Below are 15,898 nucleotides of genomic sequence, written 5' to 3' on the forward strand. Positions count from 1 at the left end.
GTGGTGTGAAAAAGTTTTGGCCCCCTTCCTGTTTTTTTTTAAATTTTTTAATATGTTTTTTGCATATTTGTCACACTTAAAAGATTCAGATCATCAAACAAATTTTTATATTACACAAAGATAATGCAAGTAAATACAAAATGCAGTTTTTAAATGATTATTTATTTTATTAAGGTGAAAAAGCGGTCCAAACCTGCCTGGCACTACGTGAAAAAGTAATTGCCCCCTAAATCTAATAACTGGTTGTGCCACGCTTTGCAGCAACAACTGCAATCAAGTGTTTGCGATAACTGGCAATTAACTCCGCTTTCTAAAATAATGTGGTTAATTGCAGTTCTTTCATGGTTTAACAGGAGGGGGCAATTAATTTTTCAGTCACGTAGGTTTGGACAGCTTTTTTCCCTTAATAAATGAAATCATCATTTAAAAACTGCATTTTGTATTTACTTGCATTATCTTTGTGTAATATTTAAATTTGTTTGATGATCCGAAACATTAAAGTGTGAAAAACATGCCAAAAAATAAGAAATCAGGAAGGGGGCCAACACTTTTTCACACCACTGTATGTATGGGTGGATAGATTGATTTGTTCATTGTGCAAGAAAATGGACTACAGCATGTTTGTTTCTTCTGTGAGTGATTGATTAAAAAGTAAGTTATCCGTTTTATAGTCTATGCTTGTTCAATACTGCTTAACTGTGAATGTTTCACTGCATAATTGATATTCCTAAGCTAAAATTGTACACCTTTTTACAGTACATATTTAAATGATAAACACTTTGCCAAAATAATGCAGCTATTTAAATGTAACTTGAATGCCTTTATTACCTGATATTTGATACTGTTATTTACTGCCACTGCTGCTGTGTGTAATGTTTATTTCTTTATGCTAGCCATATTATTGTTTATATTACAAATTTTACAATGTATTCTGTTTTCTCTGTTCATTGTAGACCACACACACCCACATGCATCCCTTATGGGCAAGTGCCTGTAACAATTCAAACATGCAAGGATAATTCAAATAAAATCCTTCAATTGGGACCTGCTCTCTTTCTAACGTTTCTCTAACCGGAAACTCCCCTCACCATTTCTACTTGTACCTAACCGAACCCTTGAGCGTCCCATACGCTCGTACAATGAACATTTATGGACTATTTTGATGATGTCTTTCATACTTTTCTGAGCCTTGACATTGTAATTTACTTGGCAGTCAATGGGACAGTCAAGCCTCCCGGTTTTCATTCAAAATATCTTAAATTGTGTTCCGAAGACGAACGAAGCTTTTACGGGTTTGGAACGACATGGGGTGATTAATTAAGTGATTAATGACAAAATTTTCATTTTGGGGTGGAGTAACCCTTTAAAGGGGTAGTTCACCCAAAAATTTAAATTCTGTTATTAATTACTCACCCTCGCGTCGTTCCAATCCAAACCCGTAAGAGATTTTCGTTCATCTTCGGAACACAATTTAAGATACGTTTGATGGAATCTGATTCTGAAAGCTCTCGGACCCTCCATAGACAGCAATGATATTACCACGATCAACGAACAGAAGCAAGGACATCGGTAAAATAGTCCACATGGGCTATTTTACTGATGTCCTTGCTACGTTTCCGTGCATTGATCATGGTAATATCATTGCTGTCTATGGAGGGTAAGAGCTTTCAGATTCCATCAAAAATATCTTAATTTGTGTTCCGAAGATGAACGAAGGTCTTATGGGTTTGGAATGACATGAGGGTGAGTAATTAATGACAGAATTTTCATTTTTGGGTTAACTAACCCTTTAAGATAAAATGCAGATCCAGTATTCTGATACACATGCGTTTTCTTTCTCAATTGTTTACGTTAAGATATAATCAAGTATGTTTACAGGACATTTGCCAAGACACGTATTTTGCTCTAATTGTGTCTGTATTTGTTCATCCAAGCACAAAAATAAGCAAAAGAGAACTCAATTAAGTATTCGCGCACTGACTGAGACCTAGCTGTCTGTGTGTGCACGCTTCGGATGTGTACGCACAGAAAACTTCTCACACAGCACTCGACACTTCCGTCAACTGTCCGGAGCGTTATGCTCGCCTCATTATCGAGCCCTGACAGGTGATTTTGAAGGAGAATGCATGCGTTGGCAGTAATGTATAGACGGACACTGTGTGAAAATGTGGGCCGTGCCAAAATAAAGATGCCTATATCGTATCGATGTATCAATCCATATCAATGGATCGCTACACCCCTAATGTCTAGTCATTTACATCAGTGTGGTCACCCCTCATGCCCTTCATCATGACCAGCTGCATTTGTGACCAGCATTCATCATGTTCATTTATGATACAAATTAATCATGCACTAACAATATGTTGTACACTCAATATGAATGATTTTGGTTGTGTTCTGAAACATATTATGCTATTTTATTAGTATAAGTACAGTTTAATTGTAAAAAAGGAAAAAAAAGTTAATTACAGGTAATCTTCCTGTGCAACAGACAGGTCAAGTGACCACCTGGGACTTTCACCCCTGTATTCATCCTCCTGAACTCTACAAGTCAGAACAAAAACACTAAATATTGGTATTAAAAAAAAAGTTAAATAAAAAAAATCACAATTTATAGAACACTTTAAAATAGCATTAACTATGACTGTTTAGAGATGAAAAAGTTACAGTACTTCAGTTCCTTCAATGATTTGAATTCACAGAGAGTCTTGATCAAATCTCCAAATTCAGGCAGATGGTCCACTGACAACCTATAATAAAAAAATATCATTCAGATCTAAATTTTATATTATTGCTTATGTAAAGGAATTCTCACCCTCTCTCAGACACACTTATGGAGTTAAAAGGGCCTTTTTTACTGGCATGACTTTTACATTTTCTGTGTAAACAACATTCTATGAAAACACAAATTTCCAAATATAGTATATTATATATAAATATAGTGTATTATCCTTCGATAATATGGTCTTTTTTCTTTAATGAGGCTGTTTTCATAGTACAGTTAACTATTTTATCTCAAAATATCAAGGACATTTTGGTTGTTCATCTTATGACCCCTCAATCCAGCAATATATAAACACTTATGATCATACTTATGTACAGGTAAGTATTTACTGTACATCACACAAACTGCTCTCCATGCAAACATACTGACCTCAGAGTCTCACACATACAGAGTGCTGGCTGAAGAATCTTGAGTTTCTCAGCTGTTAAATCACAGTACATGAGGTTCAGGTATCTGATGTGTGGCCAGCACTGAAGACAGTACAGCAGCACCCAACAGTCTGTGCTCCTCAGAGAAATGTTAGACAGATTCATGGATACCCGATCTCCTAAAGCTCTCCTCACAAACTCCTCATCGTGGAGCTCATACAGACACTGGAGAGCAAATAGATTATCTTCATCCTGAAGTGTAAGGATTGTGCTCTCCATTTCTTTTCTTATGATGTAAGGAACAGTCCAGTTGTGCTTTTCAAAGAGTGAGTTGCTTGAGTCTTCATTAGAGAGACCACAGAGAAACAGAAGCACCGAAGCGATGGAATTTGTTAGTCTACCTTTCACTCTCTCAGCAGCTAAGATGTCTCTGATGTTCCTCTGGGACTCTTCTTCATTCAGAAACATATAATAAAGAGCCATGAAGAACTCCTGAAAGCTGAGGTGCATAAACTTGAGTGATCTTCTCCTGAATAAATTTTGAATATCAGGATCATGCAGGAACAGGCTACTTTCAGCATCTAAACCTGTCTTGAACACGGTCTTCTTGTCAAAGAGGACTTCTTCATCCAGTATCCCTTCCTCTGCCAGCTGACTTAAGGGATGATATGGCACGTTTCTTTACTTATATTCTTGGTAAACTTTTGAATTTATCATTTTCTGTGGTATCTTTACCCAGGAAAGCAAGGTTTGGTTCACACATCCTCAGTGCAGCGTAAAACGCAGATTTAATTTCAGCTCCTCCTTCATCCAGTGCTTCATAAAGCTTTCTCATTCTGTCCTGTTTGGTCCCAGCTCTCCTGATCTGTGAATATGTCTCCACATTGATCCTGCCCTCTGACAGCAGCTTGCGTGTCACCACCATCACTCTCTGGACGCTCTGGATGAGCTCAGCCCTGTGCGTGTCTACATATCGGGCCCCTGGAGAAGAAGACATGAAGAGATTACTTCCCATCTCCAAATGATTAAAGCCTTTTTCTAAACATTTACAACATCGATTTGTGATTAAAAGAATGGTTTGTGCAAAAAAAAAAAAAAAAAAAAACTTTGATCATTTATACTCACTCATGTCATTTAAAGGCTGTTTTATTATCTTGAGGAACACAAAAGAATATGTTAGGCAAAAATGGTACTTTAATGGCTTTTTGGAGTTTGCTAAGGTTGATAAATGGACGGAATCTTCATTTTGGTTTTGAACTATTAATAAATGTAGAATAATAAAAACACAGGAGACAAAGTTACAAATAGCCTATAGTCTAAATTACGCACTCAGACTCAGTCCAGCACCAAACAGTGGTTTGTAGTTACTTATAAATGAGTTTTTACCATAAACGTGGAATGTAGCTTTATTTGAAGAAGGATAATAACGTGGTAACAGGGTTGTGTGCAAAATGTAGGACAGAGCTAAATTTGACATTTTTGTAAATAATAAATTCCCATGAAAATCAAAAATATGGTACAGACATATTGTCCGTACAATATAGACATACTTGCTTTTAAAATCAGTTACATTTGATGCTGCTGTTAGATTTTCAAACATATCTAATAGTTCTCTCTCTCCTACACACACACACACACACACACACACACACACACACACACACACAGAAACAGATGTAAGCCTGCTTTAAAAAAAAAAAGACAGTGGGCATAATCTCCATACCCTGTGAGTTGCAATCCAAAGAAAAAATGTTCAGTCTATTCGCAGGACATGAACTGAACAAAAAGGGGGACAGAGTAAGACGTAACTTTATTAAATAATAAATCAAAACCTATTGTTAACAACATTTTTTTCTCGTTTTGTTTTCAATGCACTCGCTTATGCTAACAAGAGTTTCCGATATAACGGACGCGATGCTCGAGTCCTGCTGAGGAGAAGACGTGAGCGTTTAAAACTCAATATAATGTTCTACCTTACCGTGATCTGACATCGCGTCCAGCCTATAGAACATCCAACATCGAAGTCCAAAGGAACATATATTTCCTCGGTGCTGGGTTTCTGTGAGTGTAGAACATATTTTCTAGGATGGGTGTGGTCAGTTTTGCCAACTGGATTTTCAGGTGAAGTTGCTAAAAGAAGGTCGATTTGTTGCTAAAAGTCGCTAAATGACGCCTATTACGTAATCACGACAAATATCATGTTAATTTAGATTTGTTTGTTAAATAATATAAATGAAATATATATTGAAATATAAATAACTAATTATAAATACAACATTGAATTATTGAACACTTACACATTTTTTAACGATTACAGTCATTTTTTTTTATTAGATAGTAAACAAAACGCACCCAATACAGTTTTAAGTGTATTAGTAATTAGTATGCTACAGAAAAGTCAGTAAAAATAGGGCACAATCTACTTATGAAGGAATTTTCCGTATTGAGTTTTCACAAGTTTTTTTTTTACCTGCATTTTATTAGATTATACACTATATGTTGTGTTTTTGTCTTACAGGGCTGCAACGAATAATGGATAATGTCCTGGAAATATTTCTTTCTTTTTTATTTATGAAACTTATCCACGTTCAAGTGTTTAAAAAAAGAATGCATGAAGCTAGAATGAATTTTTTTTGTTTACAAGCAGATACCCTGTTCTTTTGGTGTTTTGTATGTTCAGATATTCATGTAACAAAATATATACAAATTAATACCTAAATAGGGACATAGTAGTATACTTAAAGTATGATGTAAAGTTCACTTAAAGAAAACTTACCAGTATACTTGCAGTATAAAACTACTAAACTAGTAGTTTACTGAGATTATACTTCAAAGTGTACTAAAAATGCTACTACAAGTATTTAATTAGAAAACTACCAGTATACCTATAAGTTCACTTTTAGTATAGTTGCAGTACAAGCTAAAAATGTTGATGTAAACTAGTTGAGTACTCAAAGTTTACTACTGTTATACTTAAAGTATACTTTTATATACTAGAAAGTGGGCCAATTTAGTCCCAAGGAGTATTGAAATAGTATACTTACAAGTATACTACTAGTACACTGATATTTGTATACTTACTACATAAAGTATACTTGCTAAAATAAACTTGAAGTATACTACTTTTTGGTAAGGGTATGTCTGAGTCTGACATTAACAAACATGAGTTAACACACACACATGCATGTTATTCAATTTTATTATCATGATGCTATTGTAATACACATGCTAACACACACCAGTTATGTTGGAAAGTCAGTGTTGAACAAAAAATCCATTTTAAACCTTTTTTTTTGTCATTATATTGTTGCATAATGTTACATCTCACACTGGTGGATATCATAATGTAACATCTCACCCCAGGGTGTGTTACAACTAATCCGGACTATGGGGTGAATTGTATCATTTCACTTCTCGTGTTTAAACCTAAGCCACGCATTTTCTGTTTGTGCTGCAAAGATAACATCTACACCATTTAATAGCAGACACTTGTAACCAGTTTGAATTTGTGAACAATATTTGAAATAAATAGGTATTTTGTGTACATAGAAAAAGTCTTAGATCTTTTGAGTTCAGCTCATGAAAAATGGGGGCAAAAAACAAAAGTGTTGCGTTTATAATTTTGTTGTGTATGTGACCCTGGAGCACAAAACCAGTCTTAAGTCGCTGGGGTATATTTGTAGCAATAGCCAAAGATACATTGTATGTGTCAAAATTATTGATTTTTCTTTTATGCCAAAAATCATTAGGACATTAAGTAAAGATCATGTTCCCTGAAGATATTTTGTACATTTCCTACTGTAAATATATCAAAACTTAATTTTTGATTAGTAATATGCATTGCTAAGAACTTCATTTGGACAACTTTAGAGGCGATTTTCTCAATATTTAGATTTTTTTGCACCCTCAGATTTTCAAATAGTTGTATCTCGGCCAAATATTGTGATGAAAAATGGACCCTTATGACTGGTTTTACATAGTCACATATCAGTATCCAGAATAATCAAATTAAATGATTTGCCAGTTAAGAAATGTAATGCCAATTAAAAAATGAACTGTGTAAACCAATTCACAAAGCTATCAATTTATCAATGAGAAGGGAATCCAGTGAAAAGAGAAGCACATTATTTCAATGCAGTGTGAAAGACAATGAACAGTATAAATGCATTCAACATTACAAATGCAGCTCTAAATTACATAAAAGCAAGTATATGACAATTCACAAGAATTATGACATCACTGATGCAAGTCAGTGGATGATTTTCATTGATTTCAAAGCCCATCAAAAATTCTTTAAAAAGTAGGTGTACATATGACACAAGTTCAACACATGTAGTTTAGAAAAAACAATGTGTAGAATCTACTTGGCTAAATAACTATGGATGATGATGTATAAGCTATTGTGATTTTAGCATGAAAAACGGCATAAAAAAGTAAAAAAATGTTCACCTACAAAAGGAAAACCTATATATATATATATATATACACACAGTGGGTACGTAAAGTATTCAGACCCCCTTAAATTTTTCACTCTTTGTTATATTGCAGCCATTTACTAAAATCATTTAAGTCAATTTTTTTTCTTCATTAATGTACACACAGCACCCCCATATTGACAGAAAAACAAAGAATTGTTGACATTTTTGCAGATTACAAAGTTCAAAAATTATGGGAAAAGGTGTTCAGTGAACATTAGGGAGAATAACTGATGACAGTTTTAATTTGTTTGAACTGTTCCTTTAACAGCATTTTTTTTACATTCCTTCATCTTCAGCTTTTCCAAGTGACGTCTGTTTCCATGTCTTGGTTGCAGGGGTCTTCAGTTTCTTGGGTGCAGGGGGCTTCATTTGGTAAAGAAAGATTACAGGATGTTTACTAACACTGTGGACTAGACTGTATTTAATATTTGTTATTAATTGGTGTTTCAAACTTTAATCTAAAAAACAGACTTCTAACTGAACAATGTATTAATGCTAGTTTTTGCTCAAGGACAGGATATCAGCAATCTTATTTGCTTTGCCTGCCAGCATTTTCTTTTTAATATCAGTGTTCAATACAGTAGCCTACATAACATGCAATTGAAAACAGGTTTCATTCACTATTCAGTTTAACTGGAGCTGGTTGTTATCGATGTAATCCATTGCCTCACCACCTGATATCAGCCACAGGACAGCTCACATTAGACTACCCACAGGTAGGTTCAAGTTTATAAACTTATTAAACTAACACCAACTGTAGATTCTCTTACCCAAATCTCTGAAGAGGTATGGTTCATGATTTCTCAGAGCATAATAAAAGGCATTTTTCACTCGGTGTCCTCCAGCATTAAGCGCCTCATAGAGCTTTCTCATTTTGCCCTGGCTGGTTTGTTCTGCTCTGATCTCTGCATATTTTTCCTCATGTATCATATTTTTTAGTTCATCTGCTATTGCCATCACTGAGGTAACCTTCTGAACAAGCGCTGCGTATTTCCCATCCACAAACTATTGCAATTATCGATGCAGTATGAATGACATACACCGGTGACATTTTTCACAATCACGACAAACAATCAAATACTGCCCTAAACTCAATAGCGGAACGGCAGCGCTATCCTGCAAATACGGCGGATAAACAAAGCAGTTTCCCAGAACTCAACGCGGCGTTACGTCACATTCTCATTCCTAATAGGAGCAACAGTTAAATCTAGGATTGTTTGTCCTAATGTTTGTGGTCTCTCACATTTTGAAAATCTTATAAGATTTTCAAAATCTTTTAGTGTGTACCCAGCATTAGTTAGTGATTGTTCAGTTAGCTTGCAGCACAGAGAGGGAGGGATATTATATAATGAACAAATCTATAATGTGGAATTGCTGCATTTTGATGTAGAGGGATAGTTTACCCAATAAATAATATTGTCAGTCATCATTAACCTCGTCATTTCAAACATAAAATTCCACTTAACACAAAGGACGTGTTTTGAAGAAAATAGTTGATCGCATTTAAAAATTAATTAAAAAATAAAAATTAAAACTTAAAAATTACGCAAAAGTCCTAGTGATCTGAAGCCATACAATAGCTTGGTTTAAAGGAACACTCCACTATTTTTGAAAATAGGCTCATTTTCCAACTCCCCTAGAGTTAAACAGTTGAGTTTTACTGTTTTCGAATCCATTCAGCCGATCTCCGTGTCTGGCAGTAGCACTTTTAGCTGTAGCTTAGCATAGATCATTGAATCTGATTAGACCGTTAGCATCTCGCTCAAAAATGACCAAAGAGTTTATTGTGAAATGACTCAAATGTTTATGTTTTTTTTCTTCTGTCCTCTGAAAAGCATTGTTCAGGGCTGCCATTCTCTGAGCTTTAATGCTTTCTTATGATACTTTTGGGAAACGCAGCCCTGTTTGAATGCACTGTCAGCAGTGAGTGAATGCTCTCTGTGATTGATGAGTTCTGTCTTGCAACATTTGCGTGTCCAGATGAGCAGGAAAATAGTTCTATCCTACACAATTACTCGCTAACAAAGGTTATTCGTCCAATTCAATGCAAATTGTACACATTATTATTATTATTATTATTGTTGTTGTTAAATAAACAAAACCACTGGTAAATAAAGAGCACATTAGTATCAATGTGTTTTGTTTGAGTATCGATACGCCCATCCCTACTGAGGCGATCACGAATTCGTGTACAGTTTATGGATCTAATCGCAACATTTTAGGGTTGAAGCCATTCGTGGTGTCTTATGCTTTTGTCCAGTTTGAAACAAAGTCTCAGCCCTGTTTGGATGCACATTGCTTAATTTTTTTTTGTGCCTCACAAAAGAAAAAAAAAATCCTATCAGTTTTCTAAAAAAACTTTGAACTCCTTTAACTGCATTTTTTTAGCATTCATTCATGTTCAAGTGGCTGCATCTTGCATCTGTTGTCTTCTCACATCTGTTCCTGTGTCGTAGTTGCAGGGGTCGTCTTCTGTTTCTTGAGTGCAGGGGTCTTCATTCTTGAAGAAAAAAAATTAGATTACCAACTTTTAAGACTACTCTAAGCAGTTTATCCAACCAGCACCTCAACTCTCTCTCTCTGTGTGTGTAAGTGAATGTTGGAAAGTATTCCAGGTGTACATCTGGATATGCAGGAAAGTCATTATTTGTGTGTCGTTTGTTTGTTTGCGCATGTTATGTAGCTTATGTGTGAGTGATAGAGAGAAGGTAATAGAGAAGGAAATTAGTCAACATTTACTTAAAAAGGGGAGATACCCGACTATTGAAAGGGTTTCTATTAATCCATAAAATTACAATTTTGTTATGTTATGGCAAGCATTTACATCAATGTTGTGATAATGACAGCATGCTGGGGGACATGTGGCTGCTTTTTTTCCAGGAAGGATGAGATATTGAGCATGTGTGTAGTATGCATATGCAGTATCATTACTGTAGCTCATTCCTGATAGAAGGAATAAGCTAAATTGCAACTGCCCCTTGTTTCCACTCTCCCTCTACTTATTGGTGTGTTCTAAACTTTAATCTCAAAATACATTTGACTAAATAATATATTTATGCAGCTTTTTGCACTACAGGAATGCACAATACTGTCTGCGGAGCACCCAGTACAGAATATCAGCAATCTGTACAAAATTACAAATCAGCTTTGGTCTTAAGCTAAAACATTACTGCAAGTATTTGACATATATACTAAAACAGTATATAATATGCAAATGACAAAAGGGTGCACTCACTGTGTAGCTGATTCTTCAGATATAGGCTGCTCAAGTTTTCAGTTGTCACCACATGTTACCATCAAACGCAGGACAGGTTATATTAGTGTATCATACAGGTAGGTTTAGGTTTATAAACTTATTTAATTAACACCAACTGTAGATTCTCTTACCCAGGTTTCTGAAGAGGGCTGGTTCATGATTTCTCAGAACATAATAAAAGGCCTTTTTCACTCTGTTACCTCCAGAATTTAGTACTTCAAAGAGCTTTCTCATCTTGCCCTGGTTGGTTTGTTCTGCTCTGATCTCTGAATATTTTTCATCATGTATCATACCCTTATTTTTTAGCTCATCTGCTATTGCCATTACTAAGGTAACCCTCTGAATGAGTGCTGCATAGTTCCCATCCACAAATTCGGTCTCTGGAAAAAAAGAAAAGAAATGTGTTTCATTGGAACTTTTACTCATCATGCAAAGGTTTACGTGAAGGTAATATTATAATAACTCAAGTTTTTTTTTTTGTACAAAGCATAACAGAAAATATGCAAGAAAAAAAAATTAGAGTATCGAGATCTCAAAAATACCCAAGACATGTACATGTTCTCCAACTCAGGTTTTTCTATTTACATTTCTTTATGCAAGTACTATTTTGAGCAGACAGTCCTGTTCTCAAACAAGCCAAACTGACCTGAGCAGAACAGAGTGAAGTAGCCTTTGCTTAATGACATATTCTTCTACTATACTACAGGAACATGCAGCATCTGAGAACTGGTGTCTACATCATTTATGTCAATTCACATACAAACATCGTTTATCCTAATAGCTGATACACAGCTGAAAAACTTCTCCAGAACTATAAGGACAGACAGACAGATATAACCTTTGGGTGGATTCCGCTCCTCTTCTATATGGCTGCGCTCACCTAACCTGCAAAACCCACAAATATAAAATACAAAAAAATCATCTATTAAGATTTTAATTAGTGTGAAGTTGTTGAGATCTACTAATTTCAACGCTTTGCTGTCCCACATAAATGAGGCGAGTTCCAATTTGAGAAAACAACATCAATTTAAGGTAAAGCACAATATGATGGTCCAAGTTGCAAACCCATCTGACAATAGTGTGATTAATGCATGCAATGTTTTATCAGCATTATATCCAGTGCCCACAAATGGGGTACAATCATTTATCTTTTTGAAAAGAAATTAAACTATAAAATAAATTGACCTAAACCATGATGAACTGGGTGATACATTAAAATGAAGTTAAACACTGCAGTTCAACACCTGTCGTTTTTAATTCATATATTTTCAGTTCAGTTCACACATCAGTTCTATCTTACATTTTATAACTAAATAGCAACATTGTTGGCATCTTTTCAAAGATAACTAACATGATTTCATGATACAGTATGTTGGCTGGCTATCGAGAAGAATTGAGCATCTGCAATCATACCACTTGAATACACTGTAGTTCTCATACTATCCTGACTGGTCAAGCTATTCTGTTCAGTTTATCTACAATGCTCTTCACATTTTTAGCCTTTTTTTTGTTTTTTGTATGAGAGCTTATCAGTGTTTTTAAAAAAAAAGAACTTTATCATTATCAGAATTCAGTTGCGGCTCATCTTGGACTTACATTGGATTTAACTGGCCAAATTCTTCTTTCCATATTGTGGCAGTCCACACAGACTTCCTGTCCACCTCTCTGATAAGATTCATTTGTATGTGACCATCCTGATGTTGCCTGACTTTGAAGAAGTTTGGGTCAATATCAGTTCTAAATGAAATCCCCTCTATGGGATGGACAGATGCACCAGGAACCTCAAGAAGGTGAGGCGTTTTCAACCGAAATGGTCTGTCAGGTCTGGGATGGCTGATCAAAAGACTTGATTTTTCATGCTGCTCAACTTTTTCTTTTGAAAAAGTGTCATGCACTGGAAAAAAGTAGATGTGAAGAAAGAGAGGCTCTTTACACCGCATGTAGAGAAGAAGATCACAGTGTTCTTCCCACTTTATGAACCAGCTTATGATTAGAGTTATGAGAGAGAAGGATGGTTCGACTATTTTTGCATGATAACGGGTCAGCTCTACAGATTGTAAAGATATTCCTTCATCGCTTTTGCTGAGGAGCTTCACAGCATCTTTGAGAGAGGGGTCTGACACTGCCAAACAAGCGTAATGAGGCAGATGGGCCTCCTCCAGTTTCCCTGAGATCACTGTCACATTAATCACAGGACCAATTCGCTCATACTGAAGTCTCTCCAGCTCTGCTCTGAGGGAACGTCCATCCCCTGCACTGTACTGGAGAGTGACGTCACCAGCACAGACCCATCGCATTCTGGTCCTGCTGCACTCGAATCGACCCGCCGGAGTGCTGATCCTGAACTCTGAGCCTCCTTCATCTGTACAGACTGACGGCTCCACCTGAACCCACTGATCAGAGTCAACAATGTGAACACAAGACTGACACACTGGGAACGGCTGAAGATTCAGTCCGGACGGTTCAGAGTCAGATATTGTAAGACTAGAGAACAGAGATGATAATGATAAATTAAATGACTAAAGCATGAAAGATAAACATATAAAAGCTTTTTTATAAAACAAAAATTATCTCACTTTTCCAGTGTTTCTAAAACCTTTGGTTTGAGGTGAATCTCCACTTTCTCATTACAGCTGTGACTGCAGTCCTGTTCTTTGCACTGGTCAGTGGGTTTACTGCACTTCCACCTTGAGAAAGACAAAGTAATTTTTACAAACTAATTTTAAAATGCCCAATTTAATAAGCTACAGTGCATACCAACTAAATGGAAAAACATTTCAGAAATGAGATCAGTTGTCAGTAATGGTAGAATTGAGGATTTTATACTCTATTATTTACACACTGTATAACCAATTCATTTGTTTTGTTACTAAAACGGAATACAATGAGCTTTCTGAAACTGTTTATCATTGGACAAATGCACAGTTATTAAGCACACAAACCCTTTAACAATCACAGTGCAGTGTGGATCTGTCAGTGATTTCTTCAGTAATATGAGTCCCTCCTCCAAAAGCAATCCAGTGACACTGACACTACAATATTAAAGTTACACAAATAGTGATTAAGCAATATACATGCTATTAAATTTTTTTTGTACAAGAACAATGCTTTCAGATCAAACCATTTAATTTATTCAAATTTAGTTAATAACTTTTCAATCAGCTTGCAGAACAGAGACAGAGAGTTTAAAGTATTATTCATGATGAACAAATCTATAATGTGGATTGGCTGCATTTAGATTTGTGGGGATACTTTATCCTGTAATTAATATTTTGTTCTGTCAATCATCACTCTCACAAACAAATTCTCTTACCTGAGCTGCTGTAGACTGGTGCAGGTTTGAACGAGAGAAATGATCCCAGAAGCCCAGCTCTTATTCAGAATGAACAGCTTCAGATCCAACGTCTTCAAACCCATAGAGTGAAATGAAGACAGCAGCAAACTGACACACTCATCAAGAGCTGACGAGCTGCAAAAATATATTTGACCACAATGCATTTGAATAACAGCAAATTTACTAATGAGATCAATAGAGTTAATGGCAAAATCACTATTTCCTTACACTTCTGCTACTTTTGCTGCCTTGCTGAGTCTCTGTAAGAAGAGTGTCCAGTCAGTGCTGGATATCTCTGATTGTGGACATGTAAGACTGATGTTTAAGACTGCTGGAAATGATGGATTCTTCTCTGAGGAGCTCAAAGTCAACCTGAAATAAACAGAAACACAGAAACATTTGATAACAGCACTGTACACTGTGTTTGAAAACATACATTTAATATTTTTATAAGACTATATAATTATTCTATAAATTGTTCTTGATTAGAAGGATTACAGTTTATGTGCAATAGTTTCTTACAAGACATCTCCATGAATGACTGACAAGTCAAGTGACCATCTGGGACTCTCAGCACTGTATTCATCCTCTTGAACTCTACCAAGTAGGAATAAAAGATAACATTATGTAAATACAGGTGCATCTCAATAAATTAGAATGTCGTGGAAAAGTTCATTTATTTCAGTAATTCAACTCAAATTGTGAAACTTGTGTATTAAATAAATTCAGTGCACACAGACTGAAGTAGTTTAAATTGGAAATGACAAAGACTGGTTTTATATTCTGTGTGGCTGTAATAAAAGTAAAAATTACTTCAGTGCTCCCAAGATTTTAGATTCACCAAGAATCTGGATGAAATCTCCAACTTCTGACAGGTGCTCCACTGAAAACCTTGAGTAGTCAAAAACAAATACAGAAACATAGGCTGGGTTCACACTGTCAGTTTTTGGGATTGACAACCACATTATCTTTACAGGTGTGAGTCTCGAAATGTCACGTTCACACAGCAGCTTACAGTTGTGTTTAGAATACTGTCTGTATGAACATGTAACGGGAGTAAAGCCCGTATTCTTTAGTAGCCAAAGAGACAGTGACCAAAGTAAAATCAAAAATGGCGACGTGCATAAAACTGAAAGTCGTATCACTTTCTAGTCCAGTCGAGCCGCGAGTTCTTTTGACAAATTTTCATTAACCAAAAGCAGCTTTTAAATTTTGGTGGAGAGCGGACCATTTGAATCGCGCGCAGAACACAAAACTGACGGGAGCGGCTACAGTGGAAAACGTCTCAGGTTACTTATGTTCTGTCACTTCCTGTTTGTTGCTGCCGTGTGTTTTGAGTTTGAGCTCCGTCAAGTTAATTCTTTGTCATCTAATTTTTTATCTTAAAATCAATTTTATACACCATACCAAATCAATTTTAAACACCATAATTTTAGTTTCTATAACGTGTGAATATATCCCCTATCGTATTCTACAACAAAAACAATCAGAGTGCCTTGTTATCACTAGTTCTAATTTTGACTTCCCGAATCCGCTATTAGCATATAGCCCGCTAGCATCGCCAGCGTGGTTGCCGCTAATCTCGCTTACATTACTAATACACTATTCACTGTCCTCTCAAGAAAAAAACTTGTAGTCTTGAGAGCAAATGGAGAAAAACTAACTTGGAAGTTTTTA

The 15,898-nt window shown here is 35.7% G+C and overlaps 1 protein-coding gene and 1 long non-coding RNA gene across 2 annotated transcripts in view; both read right to left on the bottom strand.

Annotated features, from left to right (window-relative positions):
* Positions 1–15,898, bottom strand: part of LOC107600098 (NACHT, LRR and PYD domains-containing protein 13-like) — a 70,019-nt gene that overhangs the window by 6,074 nt on the left and 48,047 nt on the right. Inside the window, exons 3-9 of the mRNA XM_016291889.1 lie at positions 15,035–15,112; positions 14,744–14,818; positions 14,450–14,593; positions 14,201–14,356; positions 13,830–13,919; positions 13,464–13,574; positions 12,484–13,371 (exon numbers count right to left, since the gene is read on the bottom strand). Coding sequence (XP_016147375.1) covers positions 12,484–13,371; positions 13,464–13,574; positions 13,830–13,919; positions 14,201–14,356; positions 14,450–14,593; positions 14,744–14,818; positions 15,035–15,112 — 1,542 coding nt within the window. The remainder of the gene's footprint in view (positions 1–12,483; positions 13,372–13,463; positions 13,575–13,829; positions 13,920–14,200; positions 14,357–14,449; positions 14,594–14,743; positions 14,819–15,034; positions 15,113–15,898) is intronic.
* LOC107600054 (uncharacterized) lies at positions 7,841–8,719 on the bottom strand. Its single transcript, XR_001610727.1, has 3 exons — positions 8,402–8,719; positions 8,253–8,305; positions 7,841–7,994 (listed from the first exon to the last, which is right to left on the bottom strand). It is a non-coding gene; the product is annotated as an uncharacterized lncRNA (long non-coding RNA).

Source organism: Sinocyclocheilus grahami, unplaced genomic scaffold (genome assembly GCF_001515645.1).
Source record: "Sinocyclocheilus grahami isolate Dianchi unplaced genomic scaffold, SAMN03320097.WGS_v1.1 scaffold277.1, whole genome shotgun sequence".
In the NCBI taxonomy this organism is placed as follows: Eukaryota; Metazoa; Chordata; class Actinopteri; order Cypriniformes; family Cyprinidae; genus Sinocyclocheilus; species Sinocyclocheilus grahami.